We start from the raw sequence: 15,981 nt of genomic DNA on the forward strand, positions 1-15,981 counted from the left end.
GAGCCTCTGAGAAGTTGGGCTAAGTACACAACTAGACAGAAGTATCTGATACTTTAGCTTTCAAATTTTAGTAATGATTAAAGGACCATACATCTAGAGCTAGAAGGGAACTTGGAGGGCATCTAGCCTAATTCTTTATTTCACAGTTGAAAAAATAGAGGTTAAAAGACACAGACAGAGGTGGGATTTGTTTCCAGGTCTCCTGAATCCAGAGACTACCTTTCTAAACTTGACCTTGTCCCAAGTCATGAAAAAGGCTATTTTATTTAAAAAAAAAATCCAACTACTGATATAGAACCTTGGCTGGTCTGTTCTATTTTTGGGAAATATGTTCAAAAGAATACATATTAAATACGTAGCATTTCATAACCTGTTCCTTTCAACATTTACATCATGCAAAGAAAATGATCTTGACAATTTCACCTCTTAACTCCCTGTATTAGTAATTCTTACTTCTTTCTTGCCTGAGCTCACAAAATGTATCCGCTCTGGCAGAACAATGACATTATCAAACTCAACATCTGGTGATAACTGGAAAATTCATCTCCTTCAATGATCTTACAGGAAGTTATAACATCTTTAACGGCTTGTGATCACTCTACCCTTTGTTAAGGCCAAAGATTTACTGCCATGCTAAGTTTCAGGATCAAGTATAAGTGGCATCCTGGTAAGAAGAACCACGTTGAAAGTTCTTTAGTAGTTCCAAACAGAAGGATATTTATAGCATAGCTATTATTTGCACATTGCTCTTTAATGGTCAAAACTGCACATGATGTTTGTGAGAAAAGTATCATGTCTCTTGATTACCCAAGGTTCTCAGTTTTCAATCCTATAACAACAGAGAAGACATATATATAGGGGATTTGCCAGTTAACAAATGAAAAGAATCTTCCAAATCTAAAATCAGCATATAATCTCCCTCAAAACAGTATTTGCCTGTGTATTTTGCCTACTCTTTAAAATCTGATTTACTATCATTGTTACATAGAAATTAACATTTACATATGTATAACTGAATTTTGCTATCTGCTGACTGAAGCCACCTGCTGGCATTTGGATAAACTTTTGTCTGTCATACTTTATCACCTGCTGTTCTCACCTGTAATGAGTATAGGGAGTGAGGTTTGGTATCTCCAACATCTGGGCATCAGGCTCATTCTCTTCTTCATAAAGACAGCTCCACTCCTCCTCATCGCCTATTGCACCAATCTGTTTAGGAGAAGGATGCCAAGTAGGTTTAGCAAATATTATGAATTTCAAGTTTCTATAAGAAACAGATCACCAAGTTATGAAACCTCATGCTGATCATGAGCCTGGCCATAGCCACCTAGCCTTCTTCTCTTTGTGGAAGACAGGGCTAGTTCTTACCCTGCAGGGTCAAGAGAAGAGGTAATCTACAACTCCTCTAAAAATCTCCTCTTTCTCAGGACCATGCCTTATAAAATAGCGGTATCACCTCCTATCAGATGAAAGGATTATCACAGTATTATTTTAATAGGATTCTATGCTCCTCTCCCTGCCATACTGTCCCCTGGATGGGCAGTGTGTCCCTGATGAGGACTGGCAAGTAGGAGGCAGAGGGTATGCAAGGAGAGAATATCAGGCCAAACAAAGCGTGTTGAGATGAGAACAATCTAGGGTCCAGTGCTGTTTAACATTTCATAAATGACTTAGATGATGAAATAGAAAACATGCTCATTAAGTTTACAGATGGAACCAAATTGGCAGGTAGCCAGTACTTTGGAAGACAGTAACAGAATTGAAAATGACCTTGGTAAATAGAAAAGTGGTCAGAAACAAAAGACAGTGAAGTTCAACAAAGATAAGTATGGGGTAGTGCACTCAGTGGGGAAAAAAACAAAAGCAAAAACAGAATATTGGATGAGTGGATAAAAAGAAATCTCAAAGAAAAAGATCTAGGGGTCAGAGGGGACAATAAGCTCTAGATGAATCAGTAATGTAGTATTGTTCTTTTAAAGAGCAAGCAAAATAGAAAAATGCTGAGTGAAAATTTAAAAAAATGAAGCAACTATAAGTATCCTCCCATTATCCTCGGGATTTTAAAAATTCTTTTTGAAGGTGTATGAAAAATAACCAAAGATTCAAGTGAGAAACACAAACATGATTAAGGGGTTAGACAATAATACCTCTGGGAAAAGACAGAGCTGCTCAGCCTGTTCAGGAGAAAGGAAAGCTGAGCAATGCCAAAAGTAGTTTTTGACAAAGAAACAATAGAGCAAGGAAGATGGTTGATGAGAGTGCTCTGCTGCAGGGGACTCAAGAACAGTCAGAGAATGCTGCTAGAAGGATATAAAAACACAGAAGCCATTGCAGAACCACTAAGTTCTATAAATGGAGAAAATTCTGTCAAGATCAGCTTCTGGTATGAATGTCTCATATTGCTTTAGTGCAACCAGCACAAGCTTCCCTGAAGTGATCCTTGGATGAATCCTATGGTCCTCTTTGTCTGCCCACCTACAGGTCTACAAGCTTTAGAACACATAAGCATCTGAAAGATGTGTGTGGAACACACAAGCATCTGAAAAATGCTTCCTTGGGAGTTGCGAAGGAACCAGTTGGCCTTCTTGAAATCCCCTGCAGAAGGCAGAGTAGATTTGGTCCATAACACATGAGAAACAGCATAGTGTAATGGGAAAGGCACTGGACTCAGAGTCCAGAATACCCGGGTTCAAATCCCACCCTCAGACAGTGATTAGTTGTGTGACTTTGGGCAAATCACCCTCTGTGCCTTAGTTTCCTCTTTAAGAAAATGAAGAAAGAGGCAGAGTCAAGATGGCGGCTTAGAGAAAGCAACAGCTCAGACCTCCACAAACCCTTCCTCACCAATCAAAAACACAATGTTTTGAGGGAAATGAAAACAAAATCTAACAATAGGACAGAACTAGGGAACCCTCCTCCTGGACCCAACTTAAAATATACATCACCAAAAAAACCTGATTTCCAGAACACATGGTTTTAGGGAAAGGAAGAAGGAAGGAAAGTCCCAGGACCCCTCCCCCACCTACAGTGCTGAACCAGTGGTAGCTGGAATCTTTGAACAAGCAAGGGCGCTAGTCTGGAGGAAGTACTTTGTTGTCAAAGCTGAGCCAAGCTCAGGGCGTAGAACACAGGCAGAGTAGAGGTAGCTGGAGGAGAAGCTCAGAGCAGGCAGCCTAGTCATAGACAAGTTGCTCCATCTTGCCCCACTCCCTTTCTGGAGGGTTTGTCCTCAGGACACAGCCAGCTTTGCAGATCAACTCTGCCCTGGCTCAATCTCATAAATAGAGCAGATAAGAAGCCTTCAGAGGGCAGGGAAGCTCAAGCCCCAACACCCCTCCCCTACAGACTTATCTGAGAGCCTTGCTGACCAAGCTCCAAGGGCAAAAGCTGCAAAAAACTACAGGCAACAACCTTGACAACAGGGTAGGAAACTTAGGTCCTTTTCAGCTTCAGATGGGGTAGATCTGACTAACCTGATCAATCAGCAGAACAAAGAAGAAACCCCTTCAGGACAGAATAGCCCACACCCACCCCAGATCTAGCACATAATGAGAGGAGCAAGACTACAGGCAAATATAAGGAGGAAATAAGGGGAAAATATGAGTAAACAACGAAAAAAGAAAAAAAGAAATTACAATAGACAGTTTCTGTCCAGGCAATGAACAAAAAATAAAACAAAACAAAACAAAAAATGGAAGAGAAGAGAATCAAGGAACAACCAAGCAAAAACATGGAAACTCCAGCAAATTGGACACAGGTTTTGGAAGAACTCAAAATATAATTCAAAAAACAATTAAAAGATGCTGAAGACAACTAGGAAAAGAACTTGAGAAGCAAAATAAATCATCTGGAAACAGAAAATAACATCTTGAAAGCCAAAATTAATCAGCTTAAAAATGAGGCAAAGGAGATAAAAGATGAGGCAAAGAACATGAAAGATGACCTCCAAAGAAAATCAGACCAGAAGGAGGATGACCAAAAAACCAGGGATGAAATTCAGTCTTTAAAAACTAGAATCCAACAACTAACAAACGACTTCACAAGGCAGTAGGAAACTATAAAACAACATTTTAAAAATGTAAAAATTGAGGAAAATATGAAACACCACAGCCACAAAATGGAAGATCTAGAAAACAGATTGAGGAGAGACAACTTAATAATCATTGGACTACTAGAAGATCATGACAAAAGAAAAAGTCTGGACATCATTCTACGGGAAATTATCCAAGAAAATTGCACCAACATTCTAGAGCAAGAGGGAAAAGGGAGATTGAAAGAATCCACAGATCACCTCTTGTACTTAATACCCAATTTAATCCCCCCCCAAAACACCCAGGAATGTTATAGCCAAATTCAAGAATTACCAGACAAAGGAAAAATTATATAAGCTTCCAAGAAGAAGTCATTCAGATACCATGGAACAATAGTTAGTATAACATAGGATCTGGCTGTATCTACACTGAAGGCTAGAAAGGCATGGAATATGATATTCCAGAAATCAAAGGAACTGAGTCTACAACCAATAATCAACTACCCAACAAAACTGACTATATTCTTATGGGGGAAAGTATGGTCATTTAATAAAATAGAAGACTTCCAAACATCCATAAAGAAAATACCAGACTTGAAGAGAAAATCTGATGCCCGAACACAGAACTCAAGAAAATCACCAAATGGTAATTAAGAAAGGGGAAAAACAGAACCAAAAAAACCCAACTTTTTTAAGGGGACCAAATAAGTTAAAATGATTTGTATCCTTACAAGAAAAGAGGATATTGGTAACTCTTAAAAATTGTTATTATCACCGGGGTAGATAGAGGAATTACACTTAGAGGGAACAGTGACAAACTGTATAGGATAAAATGCCAAGATGTATATATAAATATATATATATATATGTATATATATGTGTGTGTGTGTGTGTGTGTGTGTGTTAAAAAAAAGAGGTCAATACTAAGAGGAAATGGGAAAATAAAATGAAATAAATTTACATGTCAGAAAGAAGCAAATGGCAGTGGTGGGGGAGAACACCAATACACTGGAAGGGTAAAGAGGTTGGAGACAGGAAATACTTAATTCTTATGTGCATTGAAATCAACTCAAAAAGGGAGGAACAATCAGATTCATTGGGGCAGAGAATCGATTCACACCCTATAGAGAAGTAAAAGGGTAACAAACAGACTGGTGGGGAGGGAAGCAATACAAGGGAGGGAGAGGGTGGGGGTAGTTTAAAAAGACCATAAATAAAATAAGAGGGGAATAAGAAGGAAGGGGTTAGAAAAGGAAGGAAAATAAGGGAGGAGATTTGGGGGACTGATTAAAAACAAAACACTGGTATAGAAGGAAATAATAAAAGAAGATAGGGCAGGACTAGTTGTGGAAATCAAAATGTTGGGAAATACACAGCTGATAACTATAACTCTGAATGTGAATGGAATGAACTCACCCATAAAATGGAACCAAATAGCAGAGTGGATTAGAAACCAAAATCCTACCATATGTTGTCTACAGGAAACACACATGAGGAAGGTAGACACACACAGCTAAGCAGATGGAACAAAATCTGTAGGGCATCAACTGAGAATAAGAAGGCAGGAGTGGCAATCATGATATCTGACAAAGCCAAAGTAAAAATAAATCTAGTTAAAAGAGATAGGGAAGGTAATTACATCCTGATAAAAGGTAGTATAGACAATGAGGAATTATCAGTACTTAACTTGTATGCACCAAATGGTATAGCATCAAAATTTCTAAAGGAGAAACTAGTAGAGTTAAAGGAGGAAAAAATAGAAAACTATACTAATGAGAGACATGAACCTTCCTCTATCGGATCTAGATAAATCAAACCAAAAAATAAATAAGAAAGAGATAAGAAATGTGAATGATATCTTAGAAAAATGAGTTAGTAGATATGTGGAGAAAAATAAATAGGGACAAAAATAGATACACCTTATTTCCAGCAGCACATGATACATTCACAAAGATTGGCCATGTGCTATGGCATAAAAATATTACAAACAACTGCAAAAGAGCAGAAATAATAAATGCAACCTTTTAAGATCACAATGCAATAAAAATAATAATTATTAAGGGTACATGGAGAGACAAATAAAAATTAATTGGAAAATAAATAATACAATTCTCCAAAATCAGTTAGGTAAGGAACAAATCATAGACATGATCATTTTAATGAAGAAAATGACAATGATGAGACATCCTTTCAAAATCTATGGGATGCAGCCAAAGCAGTACTCAGGGGGAAATTTATATCCTTGAGTTCATATATTAACAAATTTGGGAGGGCAGAGGTCAATGAATTGGGCATGCAAATTAAAAAACTAGAAAGTGAACAAATTAAAAATCCTCAGATGAAGACTAAGATCCTAAAAATTAGAAGCAAATTAATAAAATCAAAAGTCAAAGAACTATTGAACTAATAAATAATATTAGAAGCTGCCACTTTGAAAAAAAAACAAATAAAATAGACAAAGTACTGGTCAATCTAATTTAAAAAGGAAAGAAGAAAACCAAATTAACAGTATCCAAGATGAAAAGCAGACCTCACCTCTAATGAAGAGGAAATTAAGGCAATCACTAAAAACTATGATGCCCAATTATATGATAATAAATATGGCAATCTAGGTGATATGGATGAATATTTACAAAAATACAAATTGCCTAGACGAACAGAAGAAATAGAATATTTAAATAGGTCTTCCAGGTAAACATGGCTGCAATCTAGATACAAATCGCTTCCTCACTCAGGTACTGAGCAATATAGACTACCTCAAAAGAGCATAAAAATCACCTTTGGAAGAAAGGAGGGACTCTCCAGTACCCCCACAGTAATGAAGGTATGTGGAGTTTGAACATTTCCACACTATAAGAAGGAGGAAAAGCTTGCACAAAAACGTGAACTGAGCCACCCTTCCCCCCCCAACTCCCCCACCAAACCAGAGTAGGGTATCAGAGTGCTCACTGGGACAGCAAATGAGTGAGGAACATCTCTGTCTGGGGGGAGGGGCACACCAGGGTCCTTGGGATCTAAAGACTGCTAGGAAACAACCTCTCAGGGTGGTTTCACAGGAGAACCCTGGGCACTGGAGAGCCCACAGATAGTGGGTCCCCTGCAAACTGGGAACAGTGAGAAGTCTCGAAAGTCTGTAAAAATTGACTAAGACCAAAGCATTTCCCCTCTCTGTAGTGAGGGGGGGGGGCAAGCCAGGCTCCCTGGAAACTGAAAGGGAATACCAGAATTCCACCCCTCAGAGCGGTTTCACAGGAGATTCCTGTGCATGGGCGAGAAGAGATTACAGAGCACAGGGGTGGGGGCACTGAACACAGGGGCAACACGCTGAACACAGGGGCCAGCGCACTGAGCACAGGGGCGGATGCACTAAGAAACCTCAGAGATCAAGCTTTCACTCTTTGCAGATGATATGATGGCCTACTTAAAGAACCCTAGAGAATCAACTAAAAAGCTAGTGGAAATAATAACAACTTTAGCAAAGTTGCAGGATACAAAATAAACCTCCCTAAGTCATCAGCATTTCTATATATTTCAAATAAATCTCAACAGCATGAATTAGAAAGAGAAATTCCATTTAAAAGCACCCTAGACCATATAAAATATTTAGGAATCTATCTGCCAAGACAAACACAGGAACTAATGAGCACAACTACAAAACACTTTCCACACAATTAAAACTAGATCTAAATTATTGTAAAAACATTAATTGCCCATGCGTATGACATGCTAACATAATAAAAATGACAATCCTACGCAAACTAATTTACTTATTTAGTGCCAGACCCATCCAAATACCAAAATACTTTTTTACTGAATTAGAAAGAAACATAACAAAGTTCATTTGGAAGAATAAAAGATCAAGTATATGCAGGGATATAATGAAAAAAATGTGAAGGAAGGTGATCTAACAGTATCAGATCTCCACCTATACTATAAAGCAGTGGTCATCAAAACAATATGGTACTGGCTAAGTGACAGAAGGAGGATCAGTGGAATAGACTAGGGATAAGTGACCTCAGCAAAACAGTCTATGATAAACCCAAAGATCCCAGCTTTGGAGACAAAATTTCACTATTTTATAAAAAAAAAAAACTGCTGGGAAAATTGGAAGACAGTATGGGAGAGATTGGGTTTTGATCAACATCTCAAACCCCACATCAAGATAAACTCAGAATGGGTGAATGACTTGAATATAAAGAGGGAAACTATAAGTAAATTAGGTGAACACAGAATAGTATACATGTCAGATTTTTGGGAAATGAAAGATTTTCAGATAAAGCAAGGATTAGAAAAAAAATTAGAAAATGTAAAATAAATAATTCTGATTCAATTATATTAAAATACTTTTGTACAAACAAAACCAATGCAACCAAAATTAAAAGGGAAGCAACAAATTGGGAAAAAAATCTTCATAACAAAAACTGTCTAATTATTCAAATTTATAAAGAGTTAAATCAATTGTACAAAAAATCAAGCCATTCCCTAATCGATAAATGGGCAAGGGACACTAATAGTCAATTTTCAGTCAAAGAAATCAAAACTATTAATAGGCGCATGAAAAAGTATTCTAAATCTCTTATAATCAGAGAGATGCAAATCAAAACAACTCTGAGGTATAACCTCACACCTAGCAGATTGGCTAACATGACAGCAAAGGAAAGTAATGAATGCTGGAGGGGATGTGGCAAATTTGGGACACTAGTGTTGCTAGTGGAGTTGTAAATTGATCCAACCATTCTTAGAGGGCAATTTGGAAATATGCCCAAAGGATGCTAAAAGACTGTCTGCCCTTTGATCCAGCAAAGCACTGCTGGGTCTGTACCCAAAAGAGATAATAAGGAAAAAAGACTTGTACAAATATATTCATAGCTGCGCTCTTTTTGGTGGTTAAAAAAAAAATTGGAAAATGAGTGGATGTCCTTCAATTGGGAAATGGCTGAAAAAAATTGTGGTATCTGTTGGTGTTGGAATACTACTGTGATCAAAGGAATAATGAATTGGAAGAATTCCATGTTAACTGGAATGACGTCCAGGAATTAATGCAGAGTGAGAGGAGCAGAACCAGAAGAACATTAAACACAGAAATTATATACTATAGTACAATTGAATGTCATGGACTTCTCCATTAGTGGCAATACAGTGATCCAGAACAACTCAGAGGGATTAATAAGAAAGAACACTATCCACTTTCAGAGGAATAACTGTGGGAATAGAAACACAGAAGAAAAACAACTGCTTGATCACATGGGTCAAGGGGGTTATGATTGGGGATGAAGACTCTAAATGATCACCCTAGTGCAAAGATGAACAACATGGAAATGGGTTTTGATCAAGGACACATGTAAAACCCAGTGGAATTCCATGTCAGCTATGGGAAGTGGTGGGGAGAGTTAAGGGAAGGAATATGATTCTTGTAACCAAGGAAAAAATGTTCTAAATTGACTAATTAAATAAAAATTAAAAAAAATAAAATGAAGAGGTTGGTCTCAATGGTCTTCATAGCTTCTTCTAACTCTATATGTACAATCCTGTAAATGGGAATTGAGTCAACAGAGAAATGACTGCTTTTTTCTTTAGATAATACAATATCTCCAGATAAAGCATATCTCCACACATGGCTACGTTAAAAATAATCTTTCAATACTATATAGCTCAATTCCAAAGCATTCATTCAACTTTAGGCTGGAGGGGAGGGTAGTGTAAGGACTTGTCCAACTGAACACAACAGAATGGATCCAGAACACCATGAATGTGACCTAGCCAATTGACCAATGGGACTGGAGACAATTAGAATTTAACAGCAAGAAAAGGGAGGCTAGGACCAAGTTCTTGCCCTTGCCAATAAACAACATCATTCCTTATGTTCCTTCCCATTGATTAGGGTTCTCCAGAGACTTGATGTTTTACTATGAGGAGATGACCCAGAGAAGCCCATAATTAAAAAAAAAAACTGAATTGACCCAGGGGTTACAATAGCCTCTAACTTCAATAACTTCTGGAGAAGTTAGCAAATTTATGTTTGGAGATAAAATGAAGGTAAATTATTTGACCAAGGTTATACAGACAGTAAGCTTCAGATGCAGGATTTACACCTGGGTCTCTGACTTCACAGTCAAGGATCTTTCCATTGTACCACTCTGCCTCCTTTTAAAGTAGACTTCACCTACCTCTGCTCTTAATTTTATTACATGCATTACAGTTATTTAATCATATAAACCAGTCTAGCTAAGATGGGTTGCTATTTATATCACTAGAGGGAACTTTCACATCAGTGAGATTCCAGTTCCATTTGCTTATCTGAGAGTAAATAGGTTTCATCCTCCTTCTCCTCTTCCCCCCATCCCTCCCCCACCACCCTTGGCCCTTACAAAGGAGATTTGCTCATCTTTATATTGTAAGGATGGGGAGTAGGACAAAAAAATCATTGGGGGAAATTGGAATGTAGGAACAACAGTTGGAAACTAAACAAGGACTTCTGAGAAATTCTCCTGAGGAGCAGGGTCTTGAGTGTGGAGACACAGAATGGAGTAGAAGGAGGAGCTGTTTCTCTGGGCCATTTTCAAGACACCTGTGGAGATTTCTGCCACTGACAGAAATCCTAACATTGAGGATTCCCATTCAAAACATCGCTGGTTCATGTCAAGAAACCTAATTTCTTCAAAGACTTTCATTTCCATGAACTATTGAGATAACTGGACTTAAATTGGTGAGCAATGCTCTCCCCTATTCTACCTCTCCCCTGGGTATGAGAAAACCTTGTACTTCAGTAATTAGTTTTATTTAGAAAGATTTAGGGCAACCTAAACCCCTCTAACCTCAACCATTTGCCCCAATCAACAATTAAATAAAACAAGCAGTCAGATAGAGAATTCAATCTCATTTATGTACATCTAGAGAGTAAGCCCATTGGCAGACTCCATCTTGTTGACAGTTTTCAAGAAGACACAAGGGGGAAGCTTGTGAGCATCCCAAAGCAGCACATATCCGGATTGAGGTCCCTCATACCTCTCCTGGTAGAGAACACTTCCCTACTGCCCTTGAGGGCTGTGCTGGCCCCCAAGGGGCAAGCCTTTACTGAGGGGAGATCTCCATTTTGTCTCCTTCAAGTAATTCAAGGACTCTGGGAGGGAGTAGTGAGGGAAGCCATTTTTCATCAACCCTTTCCCCACTGCCTTCAGCCCTCATTTCTCCATCTAAGGAGTGTGAGTCCTTCCCCAAATTACAATACTTATTGGATGTTATTTGATCTTCACAACAACAACCTAAGCAATAAGTACTCTAATAATCCCCATTTTGCAGGTGAGGAAACTGACAACATAAGGGTCACTTTACTTAATGAAGAACTGTCTGAGTCAAGATATGAACATTGGAATTTTCTGACTTCCTGAGCCCAGCATTCTTCCAATGAGTGTGACTGTTCTTGAGTAGTTTTTTAAATTGTGTTTCATTCTTTGTGAGCCTATTTGGGGGTTTCTTGGCAAAGACCCCAGAGTGGTTTGCCATTTCCTTCTCCAGCTCATTTTACAGATGAGGAAATGGAGGCAAACAAGGTAAATCAACTTGTCCAGAGTCATATAGCTAGTAAGTGCCTGAGGTAGGATTTGAAATTCAGGAAGAGGAGTGTCTCTGACTTTATTCCTTGAACTCTCTCCACTGTGCCACCTAGCTTCCCCAATGAGTGGGGTGGCATTTTGGAATGTCATAAACTCTGGCAAGAGTAAAAAGCATAATAAATTTTGGTTTAGTAAATAATGGGTTTGGGTTGCAACCCTGTCCCACCTAACTGAGTTTGGGCAAGTCATTTGGGCTCCCAGGGTCTCAGTTTCCTCAAGTTAAACTAAGTGTTTTCTAAAGTTCCTTCAAGCCCTATTACTCTGTGATTGCCTCTCCCACTCCTCATATATTCTCACTTGAGAGCTGGTAGGCCCTAACGATTTGGAAATATGATTGTTTTTGACCATCTCCAATTGCTGTAAGACCTCTACATTTATAGCATTTGGTCATTCTTGTGAGTTTTTAACTTCCCATTACTTGAACTTGTAGACCTCTTTTTAGCCATTTTCACCACACTGTACCTATCTGTTATCTCTTGGGTAGGATATTTGGCTACATAAGGCTTACCAATAGCAGCTCATCTTATGTTAGTTCAGACATTGTCATCCTATAATCAGCTGTCAAATAACGATCAGTAATGTATCTATGTTTATCCTTCTGTTCCTAACCTGATAGTGTGTGTATTTTACTGAGGATTCCTGTCCTCACAGGGCATGGTTAACATATCAAAATGATGTTTGATGAGCTTGCAAAAGTGCTGATCCTTATCAGGGCAGATTGCTACACCTAGCAAACAATATCCCAGTTCCGTGATCTATAATCGCTCTCTGGCTGTAGCAACAGTTCAGATGTCAGGCATCTAAGGATGACCCAGAACTTCCCAATTCTGTGTTCAAGTGATGCTAGATAAACCACAAAGTTTGTGAAGGCAAAATTCTGTAAAGGTAATCTCTATTAGCTGAGGGACACCATGTGTTATGATAAAAAGATGAGGCTTGACTGACACTCAGGAGCTATGGAATGAGGGGTAAGCTAACAACTCTGTTTCAAATTCCTCTTCTATAAAATGTCAGTCAGTCATTAAACATTTAAGTGCCTACTATGCACGAAGCAATATATAAAGTGCTGGAGATACAGAAAAATGCCAAAGGCAGACCTTACCCTCAAGGAGGACTCACACTTACTGAAGGAGAAAAGCAATCAAATACACAGAAATAATCTACATGCAGCATAAATAGGAAATGATTCACAGAGGAAAGGCACTAGAATGAAAAGTTATTTTAAAGGGCTTTGAATGCCAAGTAGAGGATTTTGTATTTGATCCTGGAGAGAAGAGGGAGACCATGAAGTTTACTGATGATGATTTGAGTGGATCTGTGCTAAGAAAAGCACTTCAGCAGCTGAATGAGAATGGATTACAGGAAAGATTTGAGACAGACAGACCTATCATCAGGGTATCAAAGTAGTCTAGGCATGAGGTGAGACAAGGAGGCACATTGGAGATAAAACCTTGACCACTGTTGAATAGTGAGGGATAGAGAGGAATCCAGGATAAGTCCTAGGCTGTAAGCTTGAGGGACTGAGAGTATTGTAATGTCCGGTTCTGGTTCAGATTCCATGGAAGACACACACATACAGTAATGCAATTCACAAGAGGTACTTTTATTAACCAAACTATAGCTTGGGGCACAGCCCTAAAAGAGAGCTAGCCCTGAGTCTAGGGCTTGCAGACTTTTTATACGCTTTTAGGGTAGGGTAGTACAGAGGAATTCCTGGGGTGGGGGGGAGTGAACAGGAAATCCTGGGGCTGGGGCCCTTATCAGTTCCTGGCATATGTCAGGAGGGGGAGGGATAAGAACTCCTGGAGTCAGGGTCTTTATGGCTCCTTTTAACAAATGGTCTGGCTGGTCAGGTCAGTGAACTTTGAGATAATATATCCTTGTGAAACCTGGGATAACATATCCTTGTGAAACATAAATAAGGACATGTCAGTTTTAGTTCTTGGGACAAGGGGCCAATTAGGGTTTAATCTGAAGGGTAAGTTCCCATGATATTAATCTGTTTCTTCAGTATGAAGAAGTTAGGAGGGGGAAAAGATGAGTTCAGCTGGGTAGACTAATGGGCAAATTAATTCCTATGCTATTTCTTTAATTCATAAGTTCATTATAGGGAAAATGCCATTAATATTATTAATATTTTTCCCTTTGATGCACCATCATTTCCAAATATATCTCTTCTTACAGTTATCTTTTTATAACAAGGAATTTTTAAGATTAAAAGGAAAACCGCATTTCAATAAAACTATCACATTGACCATATTTGAGAGTATGTGCAGTAATCCACACCCATAGTACCCCACTCTATAAAGAATGGAATGGAAGGGGCAGCTAGGTAGCTCAGCGGATTGAGAGTCAGGTCTAGAGATGGGAGGTCCTGAGTTCAAATTTGAGTTCAGACACTTCCTGGCCATACGACCTTGGGCAAGTCACTTAACCTAGCCCTTTCTACTCTTCTGCCTTATTGATTCTGAGACAAAAGGTAAGGGTTGAAAGAAAAAAGAATGGAATGGAGGTGTATTTTCTCCTCCCTTCCTCAGGATCAAGTTTAGCACAGTTTATGATCCATTGTTGTTCCATCTTTCAGATGTGTACAACTCTTGTGACCCTATGGACCACAGCATGCCAATACTGTCCATGAGATTTTCTTGGCAAATATTTCCTTCTCTGGTAGATTTAGCCAACAGAGGTTAAGTGACTTGTCCAGGGTCACATAGCTAGTAACTGTCTGAGGCAGTTTTTCTGACTCCAAGTCCCCTACTCTAGCCACTGAAGCAACCAGATGTCTTTCTGACCCATAGCGAGTACTACATTGACAGCTAGGTGATGTAGTGGATAGAGTGAGAGGCCTGAAGTCAAGACTTATCTTCCTGAGTTCAAATCTGATCTTGGACATCCTAACTATACAATTCTGAGCCAGTCACTTGACCCTGTTTGCCTCAGTTTCCTTATCTATAAGGATGATCTAGAGAAGGAAATGCCAAACCACTCCAGTATCTTTGCCAAGAAAACCCCAGATGGGGTCACGAGGAATCAAACATTATTGAAATGATTAAACTATAACAACAACAAGAAGTGACAGACACTATGCTAAGCACTTTAGAAATATGACCTCATTCAATCTGAAGAAGATGCTATTAATATCCTCACTTAATAGTTGAGGAAATTGAGAGAGAGGTTAAGTGACTTTCCCAGAGTCACATAATATTGAGGCTAGTTTTGACCTCGGGCCTTCCTGACTCAAGGCCAAGGGCTCTTTCTTGTGAAAGATTTTTTTTTTTGGTTCCCTTTGTCTATTTTGAGTTAATCAAGAACTAAAAGCACCTCTATGTAACACTTAGTAAGCCACTAAGTAAGAGAGTTCACAAGTCACTTACTAGAAAAAAATAAGTTCACCCCCCAAAGGCCACAAGTACTTCCCCCACCTTGGGCAGTGCTAGGTAAATTGGGAGGCTGTGTGATTGGTTCCCATGAAGTGGGAGAGAGACAGGAAGTGATGTGGGAAAAGGGCTATAAAAGGTGAGAAGGAGAAGATTGAAATATATTCCTTCTTTGGTTCTTCAGGGAAGAGGCCCTCTCTCTCAGTTGGCTCTTCAGTGGGACACTCTCTTCAGTGTGAGCTTTGGTGATATTCTTGGTGGTTTTAACCTTGTGTGAGCTGAAGGTTCTCAGTGGATTTTTCATTGTCTCCTGGCTCTTCAGATTTCAGCTTCCTAATTAGGACTTTGGATTCCAGTGAGATTTGCATTCACTGTCTAGAAGCACTAGGATAAGGACTAAGGGTATTTGTAGCTAGGCAATTTTTTTTCTACCTCTTCCTAAATCTCCCACTTTAATATCTCTACTTCACTGTAAATAAAAGCTGCTGATAGTCATTTTGACCTAAGGAGTTTTTTTTTTTTTTATAAATGATGACCACAACAATAATTTTTAAATTCTTATATTTGTCAAATCCATTTTTAATGAGTACACTCTACACCACTTTACTGCTCAGGAAAGTCCATTTTAATCTTAAAGTGCTGTAGAAATATTGCAATACATCTGTGATCTCCTAGGTTTGGATATTATCTGCAATGATTCAGATAGCAGCCCATCCACATCTATCTATACAGTGAAATTCTGGTCCATGTCCTCCCAATAGTCTGCCACGAGGTGTCCATCCACCCATCGCACTAAAGGCCTTCCAATGTGAGTAAAAGCCCAGTTATATCAGCAGGAGTTCGCATCATTATTGATGGTTATGAAGACTGATGTAGGCAAGCCAGTGAAGAGAATGGTCTATATACTTCCAGGTAGTGTATGGAAGCATATACTAAAACTAATGGTGTTTGAACTATTCTG

General features: G+C 38.8%; 1 protein-coding gene and 1 long non-coding RNA gene across 2 annotated transcripts in view; one reads left to right on the plus strand and one right to left on the minus strand.

Moving 5' to 3' along the window:
• Nucleotides 1–15,981, minus strand: part of SDK1 (sidekick cell adhesion molecule 1) — a 1,320,044-nt gene that overhangs the window by 219,596 nt on the left and 1,084,467 nt on the right. The window contains 1 exon segment of the mRNA XM_007498416.3: nt 1,100–1,209. Coding sequence (XP_007498478.2) covers nt 1,100–1,209 — 110 coding nt within the window.
• Nucleotides 1–15,981, plus strand: part of LOC103104022 (uncharacterized) — an 84,974-nt gene that overhangs the window by 16,962 nt on the left and 52,031 nt on the right. The gene's annotated exons all lie outside the window — the stretch shown is intronic.

This window comes from Monodelphis domestica, chromosome 7 (genome assembly GCF_027887165.1).
Source record: "Monodelphis domestica isolate mMonDom1 chromosome 7, mMonDom1.pri, whole genome shotgun sequence".
In the NCBI taxonomy this organism is placed as follows: Eukaryota; Metazoa; Chordata; class Mammalia; order Didelphimorphia; family Didelphidae; genus Monodelphis; species Monodelphis domestica.